The sequence below is a fragment of the Leptonychotes weddellii genome, chromosome 16 (genome assembly GCF_054177405.1).
Source record: "Leptonychotes weddellii isolate Sample4059 chromosome 16, ASM5417740v2, whole genome shotgun sequence".
NCBI classification, from domain to species: domain Eukaryota; kingdom Metazoa; phylum Chordata; class Mammalia; order Carnivora; family Phocidae; genus Leptonychotes; species Leptonychotes weddellii.
In genome coordinates, this window is record NC_138384.1 from 4,054,346 (window position 1) to 4,072,093 (window position 17,748).

At 53.8% G+C, this 17,748-nt stretch overlaps 1 protein-coding gene across 2 annotated transcripts in view; it reads right to left on the bottom strand.

Moving 5' to 3' along the window:
- Nucleotides 1-4,578: 4,578 nt before the first annotated feature.
- Nucleotides 4,579-17,748, bottom strand: part of ATP2C2 (ATPase secretory pathway Ca2+ transporting 2) — a 31,159-nt gene continuing 17,989 nt past the window's right edge. The window contains exons 8-21 of one of the 2 annotated variants that reach the window (XM_081806307.1): nt 16,973-17,074; nt 15,971-16,060; nt 15,186-15,287; nt 13,029-13,185; nt 11,668-11,838; nt 10,850-10,947; nt 10,707-10,757; nt 9,627-9,793; nt 8,751-8,819; nt 8,543-8,659; nt 7,237-7,384; nt 5,860-5,958; nt 5,622-5,763; nt 4,579-4,897 (exon numbers count right to left, since the gene is read on the bottom strand). In XM_081806307.1, coding sequence (XP_081662433.1) covers nt 4,779-4,897; nt 5,622-5,763; nt 5,860-5,958; nt 7,237-7,384; nt 8,543-8,659; nt 8,751-8,819; nt 9,627-9,793; nt 10,707-10,757; nt 10,850-10,947; nt 11,668-11,838; nt 13,029-13,185; nt 15,186-15,287; nt 15,971-16,060; nt 16,973-17,074 — 1,632 coding nt within the window. In that variant the 3' untranslated portion in view covers nt 4,579-4,778. Of the gene's footprint in view, nt 4,898-4,918; nt 5,764-5,859; nt 5,959-7,236; nt 7,385-8,542; nt 8,660-8,750; nt 8,820-9,626; nt 9,794-10,706; nt 10,758-10,849; nt 10,948-11,667; nt 11,839-13,028; nt 13,186-15,185; nt 15,288-15,970; nt 16,061-16,972; nt 17,075-17,748 lie in introns of those variants that run through there. The other variant, XM_081806306.1, reaches the window with a different exon arrangement.

Sequence of the window (17,748 nt, forward strand, 5' to 3'; positions counted from 1 at the left end):
TTGGTCTCCTACTGAATTTTCCGTGCGCTTTGCTACATTTTCCATACGGTGCTCTATGAATTTGGACGCTCAAAATAAAACGTTGAGGTTTTAGTGGTGATTGCATCTCATTAAATTCTCTTCCTGTCTCACCTAATGCTTTTGGCCTCAATTTTCACCTTGTCTGACATTGTGTCACCCCAGTATGTGTGGTGTTTGCCTGACGATTGTAGCTCGATTTTGAGTCTTTTTTTTTTTTTTTATAAACTTTGAAATAATTTAGATTGACCTAGAGTCCCGGGAGTGCCTGTGGACTCCTCACCCAGCTTCCTCTAATAAAAACGTCTTCCCTACCCCTAGCATAGTTGCCCAAACCAGGACATTGGCGTTGATAGAATACTCTCAGCTAAACACCAACCTTGTTCGAATGCCACCTGCTTTTAGGCAAACGCAAGGCTACGGGCACAGTCCTCCTGGTGGCAAAGCTGCCCAAGCCTTCTGATACCCACTACTAGTTCAGAGGGTTCCCCAAATTACCCTTGGGTTGGACAATTCACTAAAAAGACAGAACTCACCGAAACCCACTGTACTGTTGGTCAGGCTTATGACAGGGAAGGGTACAAATCAGAACCAGCCCGAGGGTAGAATCTGAGAGTGTTCCAAGAACAGCGCTCCCGGGCCTTCCCCGCAGTGAGTCCTTCTAAGAGAATCACCAAGCCTGAGGGTGGCCTTGGGGACCTCTGGCACCAGCCCTGTGAAACTTGATCTCGTATGTAGATTCATGTGACCATCACCACTGTTGATGTGAACTCTTCCATGGCCCCCAAAACTCCCTTCTGCTCCCCTGCTTATAGGCACACCCTCCTAACCCTGCATCCTGGTGGCCTCTCCTCCATTCTCCGTCACCCTTATTGTCACTTAGAGAATGTTAGGTCAGTGGAACCATACAGTACATAACCAGTAAGACTGGTTTCTGTCACTCGGCATGATAGCCATGAGACCAGCCCAGGATGCCACGTGTCCGCTCCCATGTCCACTCCTCCTCATGGCCGGGGCATCCTCTATCGTGGGGGTGCTCCCGAGTTCCTCCATCCATTCCCCCACAGACCGATGTTTGGGCTGTTCTAAGATTTGGCTCGTACAAGTAAAGCTGCCCTGAGCATTTGCAGATTTGTGTGTGCACGTGAGGGTCCGTATCTGGGACCGTAGGACCTAGCATTGCTGGGTCACAAGCTAAGTGTGTGTTTAACCTGACGGGACGCGATCAGCCTGCTCTGCAGAGTGGCCGTGACACGCACCTGCCCTCCAGCAACAAGCGGGAGTCGCTCCTGTCCTCGCCAGCACTTTGATAGGTGTGTAGTGTATCCCCTTGCAGGCTGAGGCGGAACATCATTTCCTGTGTATGTCGTCCTTGGTGAAGACTCAGGTCAAGACTTTTGCCCTGTTCCTATTTTTTTTTTTCAGTGTTAAATTTTAAGTGTCTAAAAAATATCCTGGATTAAAGTCTATTTTCATTTTTGAGTATGAGATTTGAAAATATTTGTTGTCCAGTCTGTTTTTGTTTTTTTCCCCAATTCTCTTAAATAGTGACTTTCCTGGGCAAAACGTTTTGATTTTTGATGAAATTCAATGAGCCTTTATTTTTTCCTGGATTTTTAACAATTTTTTTATTCAAGTATAATTTAGTGTTGGAGGTGTACAATATGATTCAACAATTCTATGTATTTCTCAGTGTTAAGTGCAGTGTACTTAAAAAATTTTTTTTTAATTCCAGGATAGTGAAGATAGAGTGTGATACCAGTTTCAAGTGTACAATATAGTGATTTGGCATTTCTGTACATTACTCTGTGCTCATCATGGTAAATGTACTCTTAATCCCCATCACCCCCAATCACCCCCATCCCCCGCACCCTCTCCTCTGGCAACCATCAGTGTGTTCTCTGTAGTTAAGAGTCGGTTTTTTGGTTTGTGTCTTCTTTTTCTTTGTTCATTGGCTTTGTTTTTGAGATTGCACTTATGAGCAAAATCATATGGCACTTGTCTTTCTCTGACTGACTTATTTCACTTAGAATTATACTTGCTGGGTCCATCCATGTTTCTGCAGATGGCAAGATCTCATTCTAAGATTTTGAGGATGAGTATGGGGGTGGGGGCAGAAAGAGAGGGAGACTCGACTGAGCAGGGAGCCCGACATGGGGTCGATCCCAGGACCTCGGGATCATGACCTGACTCGAAGGCAGACGCTTAACTGATTGAGCCACCCCAGCTGCCCCAAGATCTCATTCTTTTTATGGCTGAGTAATACTCCATTGTATATACACTACATCTTCTGTATCCGTTCATCCGTGGATGGACGCGAGGCTGCTTTCATGTCTTGGCTATTATAAATAATGCTGCAATGAACATAGGGGGGCAAATACCTTTTTGAATTAGGGTTTTCATTTTCGTTGGTTCTCAGGAAGTTAAAAACAGAATTACCATATGACCCAGTAATTCCACTACAGTGTATTTACTCAGTTTCTTTTATCTTTTAGGGATGGTCTTGTGGGGTCAGGTCTAAGAACTCTGCCTAATCCTAGATCCCAAAGATTTTTTTCCGTTTTTCTTCTGATTTTGATCTGTGGCTCATTTTGAGTTCATTTTTGTGGAAGGCATGAGGCTTGAGTCGAGGGTGGCTCTTTCTGCTGTTCCAACACCATTTATTGAAATGACGATGTTTTCTTCATTAACTTGCTTCCGAATTGTTGTCCAGAGTCACAACATTTCCTTTTTGGGGGAACAGTTTAAACTATGTCACTGTCCTTAGACGTTTTGGGACTAATCAGATTACTGCATATTAATGTGTTGCAATAGTTTGTGGTTTTCAAGGAATTGGTTTATTTCCTTTGTTAAATTTCTGTGCCTGAGATTCTCAGTATTACTGTTGGACTATCTTGAGGGAGCTGGCATGATCAACCACCTTTGTCCCTAATATTGGCAATTTGTATCTTTTTCCCTTGGATAAACCTCTAGCAACACTGGCGATTTTATTGATATTTTAAAAGAACTAGCTTTTATTTGATTTTTTTCATCAAAAATCTTTGACTTCACTGATTTCTGCTGTTTCCTATTTTTATTTTGGTGAATGTCCCTTTGCTGCTGAGGGGTGAGCATTCTATAAATGGGAGTCAAGCTAAGTTGCTTAACGGTGTTCAAGTCTGCTATATTTTGATGAAAAGATGGTTTACATTTGCGTGTAGTCTGATTTATCCATTTTACTTTACGGTCAGCATTTTGGGTCTTGGTTAGTAAGATTTCACCTGTCCCTGTTCGTAGTTGTTATTATTTTATCTTTGACATTCACAGTCTACCTTGGGCTGTTTTGTATGGTATTAAGGATGAAGAGTACTTTTTTATGTTGTTACTGCAAGTATCAGTCGACCCTGGTTGTTCTTGATTATTTTTTAAGGGGCAGCATGGTGCTTGGAGGTGCCCCTGATTCAGAGCCACGGTGGCAGCAGGCGGTGGGGGTGGGGGGGGGCGGGCAGGAGTTACCAAGGCTTGGCAGCTGCTGAGCCGGTATCAGCCCCGCCCGAATGGCTTCCTCTTGGGCAGCCCCCCTCAATCATATTTTCGTAGGGATGGCACATGCGTGTCTCTTCCTTTAACTCTGGTGTCACCAGCAGGGGTTATGGAGGGAGGATAGTGACCCCAGGCCATGCATCTTCCTTCCGAGGATTCCGAACTTTGCCTGGGAGCTGCAGGGGTCCACTCTGACCTCCCTCTCCCTGGTCTGGCCCAGGTGTCACAACCCCAGGCAGCCAGTTTGGGGCAAGAGGGTTACTTTTCTGTGTCAATTTGGCCAGGCTGTGGTGCCCAGCTGTTTGGTCAAATACCAGTCTTGCTGTTCCCGTGAGATTTTTTAGGTGTGCTTAACATTTCAATCAGTTGGCTTTGGATCACGGAGGTTGCCTCCATAACGTGGGTGAGGCTCATCCAATCAATCAGTTGAAGGCTTAAGAGAAAGGCCTGGGATGCCCGGGAAGGAAGGAGTCTCATGTTGGCGTGCTCCTGAGTCGCCAGCCCCCTCAGTAGCGTGAGCGAGTCTCTTAGACACAGCTGTGTTCCTCCCTGTCCCCATCCTAATAACGGGGGGCAGGGGCTAGTGGTTACAGCTGTGGCCTCATTTCACGGATGCTGCTCCTCCGTGGCAGCTTCTTGCCTGGCCGCTGCCCTCCATTATGAACGGTCCTAGGGCTCATCCTCAGGCAGCCGGCAAATGTGCTGGGTCCTGGGGCCCAAGGGAAAGGCCCTTTACTGTGGACTTTAGAGGACGGCGGCTTGGTTCAGGCCGCTCAGGGCTGGACTGTTGGTCGCCCGGGACGTGGTTGGGAACAACAGGCTTCGTGGATTTCCAGAAGTGGCATAAGGTTTCCCACGTGGCCGCTTGTAGGGAAAATGCGAATCAGGCGTGGGCCCAGCACCCCCCAAAATGCCTGCTTGCCCCCACCTGACGGGGGAGGAGACGGGGCCTCAGAGCGACCAGAAGCCGTGGCCCCCTGGGCCCCCCATCTTACTCACCCGTGGGCTGCTGTGGTACAGCGAGGGAGGCGGCCAAGGTTCGTACAAATCACTGTGGTTTAATAGTGAGGTGTTTCTGTGCCGTCTGCTCCCAGCCCGTCCTCGAGCCCAGGGCAGAGCTGGGGGGAAGGGGGGAGGCGGCCACACGGTGTCCTAAAAGGACCCCGCCGACGAGGGGCTGGGGAAGGGCCAGAGTCACGTAAAAATGGGATTTAGGGATTTTACACAGGTGCGGTCCACTAGATGTCTTCTGGGTGAGTCTGGGCTGGCTTGGCTCTGGAGAAGAATTTTTCACATAGTTTGAGGAGCTCTGACAAAATGAACACGGATGAGGCCAAGCCAGTTAAAAGCAACAAATCTGCCAAAAGGGGAAAGGAAAAAAGGGGTCAGAGAGCACAGGATGACCCCCGCCCGCCCACTTGCAGGAGCCTCGCCCCGGAGTTCCTTTTCCTCCATTTTGCCCTTAGTCACAGAGACCCCAGAGGTGAGCGGGGAGGACCCGGGAGCTGCGGACCAGACCTTTCCCTTCCCGGAAGCAGATCTCAACCCAGCGTGCACGATGCGGCAGAGCAAGCTCCACCACGACCTCCCTGTTTCCAGGTGGCTCCGGGCTTGGGGGTGGGGGGGGTGTCACCCACCTCAGCTAGAACAGGCCCCTCATCCTCCTCCCAACCATCGTGAGGGCAGATGCCCCAGCCCCTGCTTCGGGTGCCCCGGGCAGCCCTCCCTGACTCATTCCAGTGGGTCAATCCCTAGACCTTGCCCTGACCCCACAGAACCTTCCCTGGCTGCCCGTTGCCACCATTTCAGTACGAACATGGTGCCCATTGCCACTGGGGGCAGAAGGAGCCCAGACTTGCCCCCCACGGTACAGCCCCGGGGCCTTGCTGTATATGCCGCCAGCCTTGGGACAAGGGGGCCAGGAGCCTGCGTCCCCTGCTGCCCTCGGTGGTCCTCCTGGCTGAGGTGCCTCTTCCTCTGGTTCCCCGTGTGCTCCTCCCCGACCACATCGCGCTCCCACTCCGTGCCCACCGCAGTGCGCAGGCAGATGGGGGGGGCAGGTGCTGACCCCTCCCACTCACCCAGTGCACCCAGGTTCTCCGTCTGGAAGACCTTCTGCAGGGGCGGGATGTAAATCACGGCCAGCTGCCCCAGAATTGACCCCAGCACCGAGTACAGGAACATGGGGTTCCGGAGAAAACCGATCTCAAATATCAACTTGGTCTGCGGAGGAGGAGGACACGTGTTGGCTCAGCGCTTCTCACTGAGAAGAGGATTGGGTCCTGCAGGGAAGGGAGGAGAGGGCAGCCCGGGGCGCACCTGAGAGCGGCAGGTCAAGGCATTGAAGAGGTCGAAGAACACAAAGCAGGTGAAGGTCATGGTCGTGGTGCGTGGGGTGCTGGCCCTGTCCGCGGGGATCTGGAACACAAAGGCACGGGCTGAGCGGGTCCAGGAAGGCGGTGCGCTTCCCGCAATGAACTCATCCTGAACCACCCCGCGGGGAGCACCCTTACTGGGAACGGACCGGAACCTCCCCTCGGGCTGGAAGCAGCTGCAACAGGTGACACTGGTCTCAGGACCACCCCCCCATCAACCCCGACAGCTGGGGGGGCCAGCAGCCCTCCCTCAGGAATTTCGGCTGCCTCCCACACCCGAGCCGAAACCCTGCGCAGAGAAAGGGAACGTCCCTTCCTCCAGTAGGTGACCTGGTCTCCTGGGAGGGGACATTGCTACAGCCCCTGAGCAGAACATCCCTTCCCAGAGGAAGGTAGGGGACGGAGATCCTCCCTGGCTTGCGCACTGCTGCTCAGGACCTGAGGCAGGTCTCATTCCCCTTGACATCTCAGGGCCGGGCCTGGAGCCGCAGGTGAGAGGGACGCACGTTCTCCCCCGCACTTCCCCCCCGCACTTCCCCCCCGCACTTCCCCCTGCCTGTGGGAGGTGGAGGTGAGCCCTCCCTGCCTGGGCTTGTCGGCTGGACCACGATTCTCGGCAGACTCCCCAGGGTGGGGGGCGGGGGGTGGCGCATGTGAGTTAGAGCCCTACTCCGGAGTCCTGGTGGAGGCCCAAGGTCCCGGAGAGGTGGAGGCTGCTGTGGGGACCCTATGCTGAGGGCCACTGTGTGAGCCCAGGAGGGCCTGGGTCCCTGTCCCCACCAGGTGGAGCACACAGGCTGGAGGAAGGGGAGGCCTCACCTGCCTGGCAGGTGAGAATTTGGGAAAAAGCAAGGCTGCTCCTCTGGAGAAAAACTGAGAACCTGTGGGGGACCCCGTCCCTCTTGTTGCACGTGGCAACAAGTTCTCCAGCCAGAGCACTGCATGTTGGCACGGAGGCCACCAACAGGTGACCCATAAGTTCCTGCAAATACTCCCCTCCAGGGAATAAACTTCCTTTCAGTAAATTTCAAATTGTTGCCGTGAGAACAGAAAGCAGCTTCGGGTCCCATTTAGAATAAAATCTCATTTCTTTTCCACGCCTGGGAGGCCTCATATCCTCCAGCCCATCCCCCCTCTGTGGTCAGCTCCGGGTCCCCTGTCTTCCCTCGCTGACAGCCCCCTGTGCGTGTACACGTGTCTCCCCCCCTCGGAGCCTGTGCCCCACGGCCGGGCAGGGACTGTCCACACCCCCGGCCCCGAGTCTCCTACCTCAGGGGCTTAGCGAATACCGGCTTAATGAGTCAGGGAGGACTTGCCTCACCTCTTTCCAGAAGATAAAGAGGGTCCCGCTGATGATGACGGCAGCCGACAGGAGGATCTTGAGGATGAGGGCTCTACCAAGAATGGTGTCCTTGACGTTCCGTGGGGGCTGCTGGAGGGTGTCTCTGTCCACCGGCTCTACCCCCAAGCTGCTCGGAACAAGACGTGGGGCGCCCTGACGTAAACCACTGAGAAGGGTCACTTCAGACAGCCGGGCAGTGGCTGAACAAGCGCATCTGGAGCGGAGCACGATCCTTCCAGGCTCTCTGGTCAGCCTCGCAGGCACAGCGGGGGTGTGGGGAGCTGGGGCCCAGCGCCTCCAGGCTGTCCACGCAAGCCGGGGCCCTCTGTCCGCACTGGAAGCCTCCCCTCACACCCTCTGCCCCCTCCCTAACAGCCCAGCCCCTTCCATGGTGCCCACCCCCCCGCCCCGGTCTGGGCCCCACGGGCAGCCCTACCCTCCCCCATCCCTGAGCTCAAAGAAAACCTCCCCCAGGGCCGGCCACACCACGGTCCTGGAACCACCCCGGGTTCCCCCAGCGGGCTGGAGAAATGGGATCCACCACAGAGCCCCCCACTGACGGAGCAGACTGTAAAACAGCGGTGGGGGGGGGCACTGGGGGGGACCCCGCTTCACTCCTGGCACTATTCCCAGCATAGAAAGAGGACTCTTGCCCTTGGCAGCTGTAACTGGTGATATTGAATTAATATTAGTAACATATGTAATATGTATCAAATATAATCAGATGAAACGGCACACACTGTGCCTCCCCTGCTCGTGGAGGTCATTCTTTCTCCTGCACCATTCGGCTAGCCTAACACTCCCTTCTGATCCATCCATCCAACAAATAACTCATTGACCAGCTACTGTGTGCCAAGCACAATTCTAGGAGCTGGGGATACTGTAGGGAACAAAACCACAAACCTTGCCCAAGGGGAGACAGATCTTAATCAGATAAGCAAGGACATACGTGTATATTTTCTCCCCTAGGGAAATATAAAGCAGGGAGGTGAATGAGAGCCAGGAGGCTGCTGTTAGAGTAATCAGGGAGGACTTCCTGGAGGCGGTGACCTGAAGAGAGGGGCTGAGCCCTGGAGCTGCACAGGGACAGCAACCCCCACTGACCCTGGCTGCGCACACAGGCGCTTCCTCCCATGCCTAGGGCATGCCGCTGGCCATCTTCCTCCCTAGGACTCCTGGGGACAGTGACTGTGTTTGCACCCACACTCTGTGCAGGGGCCCGAGGCTGCAGCGGGGGGCAGCCTGGTGGAAATGGCACAGTTTCCCAGCCAGCCCGGAGCCTCACCTCTGTGCTGGTGGCCCGTCCATGATGATGTTGATCCACAGGATCTGCATGGCGTTGAGGGGGCTGGGCAGGTTGCACACAGTGGACAGAGTGATGAGGCTCAAGGCTGAGATGCTCCTGTGGGGCACACACAGGGGACGGTCGATGGCTGCTTGCCAGACGGGCGCGCAGCACCTGACGGCACTGGGGGCCGCTGGCCTGGACTTACGTGCTCAGCTGGAACCGGACGAAGTTTTTGATGTTATGAAAAATCCCCTTGCCTTCCTCCACCGCATTCCTGCGAGAGAGGACAAAGTGTTTATGCACAAAGATGGGCCCAGCGGAAAGGTTCGGGCGCCTGCGTTAGCGGCGACAGGAAGCGATGGCGTCACCAGAGATGGCCTCGTGCCTGGGCACCACTTCCTGTTTGCCCTCCTGCTCCAGGCCATGCCCGCGGAGGAGGTCCTGACCGGCACCCTCGGGCGCTCCCACCCCCAATTACTTCAATTATGAGGAAAGACTTAACTAGAATGGATTAAAATTAGATCTAGAGGGCAGGCAATTTTTTTTAAGAAAACAGAAAAAAGTGAAGAGAACAGGTGCTCTGTCATCCTGGCAGCTCGAGATCACATCAGCGACACAGACATTCCTGCCTCGTCTCCATCAACGCGTGAAACGTCCGTGTCGGTGCAAACACGACCCCAGACTCAAACCACGCACATTCACTTTCAGTGATTGTTACTTAACACTACAGCGTGGCATTACTGTGTCTTTGATACATCCCTCAAAACATCATTCTCAATAGCGTCGGGGTCCTCCTGCTCTCGCTGTCGGCAGCCAGGGCGGTCTAGGATTTCCGCATAAACGCTGCAACGACCGCACGGGCGTGCGCCTCCATCCGCCCACCTGACCCCGGCTTTCCCGCCAGATGTGCCCTCGGGCTGCAAGTAGCGTCTGCTGCACGTGTTTGTAGCATCCCCCCCAGGTGCTGTTGGGCCTGGGACACCCAGATCCCTAGCAGAACAGATTTGGGGGATGGGCAGCTGCTTACGCCAGGCATTTCTGCCACTAAAAAACGAAACGAAACACCTACGGAGCAACTTACATGATGGCTGAGAAGTCATCGTCCACGAGGATCATGTTGGCAGCCTCTTTGCTAACGTCTGTCCCCGTCTGCCCCATGGCAATCCCGATGTCCGCGGACTTCAGGGCGACCGCATCATTCACCCCGTCCCCTGTCATGGCCACGATCGCCCCCCATTCCTGCAAAGCCTTGGTAAGGAAGAGGTGAGTGGAGGCTGCAGCCCTTCCAGAACCTTGCTTCCCTCTGGATGCTCTGCCTCTCCCACCGCATGGCCAACAGCAGAAGCCCCTCTCTCGAGTCAACTGGTTGGAGTCTGAATCCCAGCCCCACCTGCACCAGCTGTGGGAACTGGGCAAGCCCTGAACCCCTCAACCTCAGCTTCTCCGTCAGCAAAGTGGGGGCAACTGTCCCTCCTCCTCCGAGAGCTACACTAAGACCGCGGGTGTGAGGCTCATGCGTGTTATCCATCTCCATTAACAAAGAAAAGTCACCAGACCCCTGAAACCACACGGTGCCCAGTAAGTACTAATGTTTTCTCTTAGGAATACCGTGCATGGAGATTTGCTCCCGAGAACTAAAACCCCCCCAAATAGCATAAAGGATAAAACAGCCCGGAGCTACAGAGCACATCTTCAAAGCGCGTACAGGTGGGAGGCCGAGCACAGCGGCAGGGCCCTCCTCCCTGCACGACAGAAAACCACATCATTCTCTGCTGGGCACCCGCTGTCTGCCAGGCGCTGCGCAAGGCACTCCAAGGCCTGGCCTCCTCTAGTCCTCTCACCAGCCTTGTGAATTAGCTGACATCATTCAAACCTTCATTCCCCCGTTTACAGATGGGGAAACTGAGGCCTGGAGGTAAGTAATGAGAACGATGCCAAAGAGCACTCGGTTAACAGAGGCTAGCTGCTTTTTATTTTTCTCTCTGCACCACCCAATCCCTGCTCCTGTTTTTGGTGTACGTGGCAAAGATCCCCCTGTTCTCCTCCTGCCAGTTTGAGGACGGCTGAGGCTCCCGCCAGATTGAGCCCTGGACCAGCCCTGGAGCAGAACCCCCCATCGTCCTGGACTGACTCTAACAGACAAATGAGGCACCCAGCTTACCTTTATGATTTTGAGCTTGTGCTTTGGGCTGGTCCTGAAGAAGACAGATACCTGGACACAGAGGTGCAGAAGAGCAGAATCCATGAACTTGGAGCTGAAACTCCCCCCCGCCCCCGCAACGAGACCCCCTGGGAGGAACCCACCTTTCTGACGCGGTCAGTCAGCTCTTCCTGCTCCATACTGTCCACCTCTTCCCCGGACATGGCTCTCAGCTTCCCGTTGCAAAGGCCGATGTTCCTTCCTGCACGGTGCCGAAAATCCGTTCTGAGCACTTGCTCCCAAGCCTGAGACCGCTCCTGTGCCCACCCCTCACTGCACCTGCCTGCCCCCCAGTCCCTGCCTGGGCCACAGAGAATGATGAGAAAACCATGATGACATCATGCACTGAGCACCTGCCCTGTCACAAGATCTCAATGCCATCCACGCAATTAACTTGCAACAGAGGCCTTGTTATCCCTTCTTTAAAGGCGAGGAAAGGGAGGGCAGGGACTTCCCCAAGGTCACAGAGCTGGTGAGGGCTGATGCTGGAACCAGATATGGTTTTGTCTGATTCTGGAGCCTCTAATCTTTTCTCGGGGCCGGGTGCCTTGAGACAGGGCGGGGAGCCGACCAAGGTGTGACGCCCTCATTATGGTAGTAAGTAGAATGAGAGGAGGAGGGCTACTGGCCCTCTGCGGGCGAAGAGCCTGGAGGTCAGAGGGGCTCAATGACCTGTGGGCACACGGCACGCGGCAGAAGCCAGCCCAGAAGTGAACACGGGGAATGCCGCTGCCTGGGAAGAGGGTGTGAGCTCGGGGATAAAGGCCCCCAGCATGCGGGAGGTTGTCAGCAGGCACTAAGGCTCTGCCCCCTTTGGAGGATCTGCTGACATTTTAGGGCCAACCGTGTGAAGGTGGAGCGCTGGTCCTCGAAGCTCACAGTCCCGACGAGGACCCGCTGGCCGCCCGCCCTCCCCGCTTACCTATGGCGGAGGCGGTCTCCAGGCCGTCGCCCGTTATCATCTTCACCGACACGCCCGACTGACAGAGCACCTGCACCGCTTCCTTCACTCCAGTCCTCGGAGGGTCGATGATCCCGACGAGCCCCAGGAAAGTCAGCCTCCCCAGCTCGGGCCCAGAGGCCAGGGCCAGCACTGAGGAGACACCAAGAGCCACAGAGGGTCCACTGGGGGCCGAGGGCCAGGAAGTTCCCAGGCAGCCCGGCCCCTCCGCATCCCAGATCCTCCTCTGCCTGCGCGGGGCTCCCCGGGGCTCTGGATGGCTGGCCCCAAGGTAGAGAGAAATGTAGAGACAACCTGACCGGCAGAAAGTAAGACTTTTGTCCGCTGGTGGCGTAAATCCCAACCACACCCCAACCAGAGGGACCAGAATGAAATCTGCGAGCTGGCATGCGATGGCACGGTCCCAACGGCTCTTCTGGTCTCTGCTGTTGCCACCTGCCCTTTTAGGGGAGCAGCTGCAGGGGAAGAAAAGGTGCAGGAGGGCACTATGGGGTACAGGCTGTCTGCTGGCTTGTCCTGGCCTTGACTCCGGGGTCCAGTGCTCCCAGAGGGGGTGTTGTGAGAATGACCTTACTTTGTCACCTTCCTGATACTGGAGGGGCCGTGGTACCCTTCCTCCCTTTCCCAAAGCTACCCTCCCCGCCCTGCTCGGCTCCATCTCAGCAGACCGGGACATCCTCACTTTGTACGCTTGTCCGCAAGCTGCTAGCAATTTATCATGTCTCTTTCCTGAAGGGAAAAACCAAGGCAACTGGCACCCAGCCCAAAGCTTCTTATTGTCCCCAGAGAGAGAAGACAAGGGTTCCAGAGTGTTTTTAAATACTTCCTCTGACAATGGACAGGCTGACAAACAGCGCTCTGGGAAACATGAGCTTTCATGTTCAGCTCATCAGGGGAGGCGTTGCCCCTGGTGCGGAAAACTGGAAATGGCCAAGGAATGAAATGTCTGCCTTGATTTCAAAGAGCTTTGGATTTTCCTGATGGTAAGCAATGAGCAAGAAGACCAATCAGGAAAATCAGTGTTTCCGGTACACCTCATTCATCTGTCTTAGAAACGTCAGCAGGGAGGCACCAGCCTTTCTCACACACATGAGCGGCGTCCGGACTAACTGGTGTCATTTGGTGGCTGGGCTTGCGGGGGGGTGGGGGGGGCGGCTGTCTTTCATCTGCCCATCGATTCCACGTTTGCTTTACTTTCATTAGCACACCGCCCGACTGCTGTTCTGATCAATCCCCTTACTAAGAACCCTGCATCAATGCACTTGAAAAGTCAGTGGTGCACTTGAACTTAAAGCTCGGGGCTGGGGACCAAAGGTACTGACCACGCAGGCCAAGCGACCCCATCCTCCTCTCCTCCTGCTGGCAGAAGGATCTCTGCTGGGGGGTCAGTGAAAGGGGGATGCCTCCGGAGTTGTACATGGTACAGTAATTAATCACTTCTTCAAAGGCCCCCTTCATGAAGTAAATGTCTTCCTGGTCCTTGGAAAAGAAAAAAAGTCCGCTGTCATTGGATGCTTCAGCTCTTGGTGACCGTCACCTCGTGCACACAGCGATGCTCACGGCGGGGCTCTTTCTGGTGGACTGTTACTGCTCACCAATACAGGACGGGTTAGATCAATCACAGGAAAGCCACATGACAGAATACCACACAGCCCGTGGAAGGACTGAGGCGGATCCTTGATCCTTGTTAAGGCCAGCGCGTGTCCTGAACCCGGCATAGCCCAGGCCCCGTTACACCTGTGTGTGCGGGACTGCATGCTAGAGGTCGATTTAACGGGCACGTACCGTTTCACCGCCGCACATGGCTCATAAAAGGGAACCTAAAGCCCCTGTTTTTCTGTGTGTTTAAGCTCCGTCTCCCGTAGATGGTAAGCTCTGTGCAGAAGGCGCTGTGCCGCTGTGAGTCACACTCTGTCCCCGGCATTAGCACTGAGCCTGAGTGCCCACGGCGGGCAGGAATGAGCTCGTATGAGCTCATACAGAAAGGTGTCTAAGACGTCACCGTAAGGGGAAAAAAAGCAAATTACAAACACTATCTACAGCACGGCCTAGTTTTAAAACTACCACCCCATATGTTGCCATGTGCTTATTTAGAACCTGGAATATTCCATCCCAGACTGCTGGGCGGGGGGTGGGGGGTGATGGGGGTGGTGATGGGTCAGGAGAGAAGAGGGGCAGAATTGTAAGGAGCTCCCATTTTTAAAGTTACACTTCCATAATTTATTTCAATGAGAATATATTACTATTGTCTTTGGAGGAAAAAAAAAGATTTGAAGGTATTAAAACATTAAAAAAATCTGTAACCCCTTTTAAGCAGAGAGGATTTGTACACCCATCTACTCATGGCAAAGGCCTGGAACGCGCTGGCCAAGCCGCCCACTGCCCTGAACAACAGAGGAGGAATCTCAGCACGAGCAAGATGTGACAGGTTCCAGAAAGAATAGGAGAGAAGTAAAGGGCTGGAGAAAAAGGTGGAAAGCAATACAAACAAACTTCTTAAAAAACCCTTTTACTGTAGAAGATCTGAAAAGCTACAGAAGGTTAAAAAAGAAAGGGGAAAAAGAAGTCAGCTGTCATCCCCACGCAGGGTTAGCCATGAGGAGTTTGATGCATGTTCCTCTGGTCACTCAAACCAGGTGCACACACATGCACGTGTCTATATGCACCCATGTGATGCGTGAGCTCACTGTTCACACCATCTGTGCTGCGTGCTGGGATGCACCTCCTGATCCCCCTTCAGGAGGGAAGGACTGTCCCCACCTGGTGATGATCAAAGGTGCTCATACCTGTAAAGAACTCGGCACCAGGATGTGAAGAAAGGACCCCCAAGGTAGCAAGGGGGGGTCACTGTCAATGGTAGGAGCATGCATCAAAATTCCCAGCAAACACAGGTTACTGGCTCTACTCCTGATTTTCTTTTTAAAGATTTTCTTTCTTTCTTTCTCCTTCCTTTCTTTTTTTTTTTTTTCTTTCTTTGTTTCTCTCTTTCTCTCGTTATTTATTTGAGAGAGAGAAAGATTGCGAGCAGGGTGAGAAGCGGAGGGGGGAGAGAGGGGAAAGAATCTCAAGCAGACTGCACTCAGTGAGGAGCCTGACAGAGGACTCGAACTCATAACCTTGAGATCATGATCTGAGCCAAAACCGAGAGTCAGATGCTTGACCGAGGAACCACCCAGGCGCCACGCACTCCTGATATTTCTGACTCTGAGGTTCTGGGTGGAGCCTGAGAATCTGCATTTTTAACAAATTCCCAGGGGATGCTGCTGGTCCAGGAACCCCACTCTGAGAACTACTGTTTCAGACAAAAATCTCAGAAGAGAACCCAAGATAATCAACGATCTAATTGCTATCAAATGTATTTTCATGTATTTGAAACTTCATAGAATCTAGGAGCTTTAAACTCTCCTCCTTGATGCCTGCATTTTCGTTCCTTTGGGGTGTAGGAGAGAGGGTGGGAAGGGGCAGAGAAGCAAACTCACCTCGTTCTTGGGGCTGCATTTTACTGCCATCCATTTCTGCTCCGAACTGAATGGAATCTCTTTTTTTCTCACGTACGAATCTTTAATATCACTTAAGTCCATCTAGGATAATAACATGCAAGCTTCCAGAAAGTCATCCTAAACCAATCTCTATGCAAAGCTCAGTCCACTTAAATTATTCATGATTCAAACCATTTCCAGCAGATGAGAAATCCAAGCTCACAGAGAAAGGCCATTTGCTTTCAAATGAAATGTCCCACTCAGAGAAAAAAGGTCTCGTTTCTCTTGTTCAGGGACAGAACCAGCTTGGTCTTCGCGATAGCTTCTGGCACCCCACCCCACTGCCCACCGCTTCGGCATCCAGGGGTAGCCATTCTGCACGTGGCACTGGGCACAGAATGGGGGCATTTCTGCCAAGTCCCAGATTCAGGGTCTGACCTCAGAGCCCTGCAATCAGTAGAATGAGCTAAAAGGAAGGGGTCTTTCCTGGAGGGGGGCTCGGGGGCCACCAGGTGGGTTGCATTCCTCTGTCTCCCCAGCACCTCCATGGGATCTGAGCCACAGGGCACCCGAGGATTCGTATGGGATTGCCAGGAAGGGTGGCATGGAGAATGTTCCAGAACCACGTGGCATGTCAGTGACTGTCCGAGGACGTTTGAGGGCACTCTCTCCCGTTATTACTAAGCTTCCCCATTCCTCATCTGCTCAGACACGAGCTCGAATTCTGCCACTAATTCAGCCCCAAGGGCAAGAACTCCCGGTGCAGACCATCAGAGGGTCCCTACCTTCATGGCCAGGGCGACCAACGCACCTTCCGTGGGCTGTCCCATCACGGCGTTTTTTCTGATGATGGCGTTGTTGGCCACACAGCCTGCCTGAAAGGGGGGATTTCCGGATGTCTGTAGTTAATATTCGGAGCTGGCACCCCTTGGGGTCCTGGGCTCACTCATCCATGTGAAAAAGTCACATGCTGAAGGCGTGACCTATTTTGGGGGCGGGGGTTGGGGTGAGGGTGAGGGACAAGATTTACTCTTCAAAGTACATTGGAGTCCCCGCTCTTCAAAAGAAACACCGTAAATATTTACTGATTCCGCTGAGCGCTGGTTGTCACGAGGCCCTTGTAAGGCGGTATCATGGGGGGCGGGGAGGCTGGGGAGATGGGGTGACCGCTAACGGGTACGGGTTCCCGCTTGGGGTGACGAACTGTCCTGAAATTAGATGCAGCAGTGGCTGCCCAACTTTGTGAATGTACTAAGGCCACTGAGCTAGTGTGCTTTAAAGGGGTGAATTCTGTGCTATAGGACTTACATCTCGATAAAAAATGATAATAAACAAAAAAAAGAAACACGCACACAAAAAGAGCGTGGGGCTGAATCCCGGCTCCCTCCCTCCCTGGCTGGGTGATCCCGGACACTCTCGTCACCTCCGTGAGCCCGTGAGACAACATCTCGATCCGGACCTCGGAGGGCACCCGGCGTGGGGGAGGCACGAGTCCGGCTAATATTGCTCATATCGACAACGCAACCAGGCTCACTGTCCCACATTCGCTGAGTACCTTCTCTAGGCAGGTGTCTCTTTAAAGCCTTTCCAGCAGGTAGGGAGGAGGACAGAGAATATAGCTCTTCTCTCACCTCCAGGGTCTCCACCCGTTTCTGGGCCACTGGGACACCTGACCCCCGGGGGTGTGGCCCAGGTGTCACCGAGAGCCAGCTGGCCCTGTCTTCAGGGCGAATCCCCATCAGTTCCTCCTAAATGCGTATTTCCACAGTGGGGCTTTTGACACTCACCTCTACTAATTTCCCCACTGAGACGCTGCTGAACTCCTTAATGACTTCCTTTGAGGGTAACAGACAGACGGTCCCTTTGCCGTTATACCCCACTCCGCTGACCTGCAAGGCAAAGCCGCAGAGAGGATGTCACCACGCGTCAATAAGACCCTCCGCCCCGGGCTGTCCCCTCATCTCTTTTCTGGGGGACCCACCCCAGGGACAGACTCCTACCCACAAACAAGGCTTTAAGCATGAGGATGTTCCCTGCGCATTTATTCATCAGAAAACCTCAAAAAGGGCCATGCTTTAGAAACTGCAGAAAGCTTCCTCACCGGGATATTCAGCAGCCAGGGAAAACTGCTTCAGAAAACGAAGTGCTAGCACAGAAGGGAGCTTCCGTTCTAGCACAGAGGGAGGCAAACCTTCCCCAGGGAGCCAGAGCGCGGACGTGTAAGCCTTTGCAGCCCAGGGGTCTGCCAGGACCACGCTGCCCTGTGGCTGGGGCACAAAGGGAGCCGGCGACGGACAACACGTAAACCACAGGGCTTGCCAGCCGGCCGGCCACATTCCATTTACAAACACGCGCCCTGGCCCGTGAGAGGTCACTGCTGACACCTTAGTCTGGAAGTTCTGTGAAAAACCCCGCAGGATACACAAGCACGTTCCGGGGGCTTGCGACCGAGCCAGAGGCACAGGGGAGAGACTGAAAAACCCCGAGGGACCGTCATGGTCAGTTCATCACAGGCCGCTACGGGCAACTGCTTCTTTGCTTCTACGTCATGTAACGAGCTTAT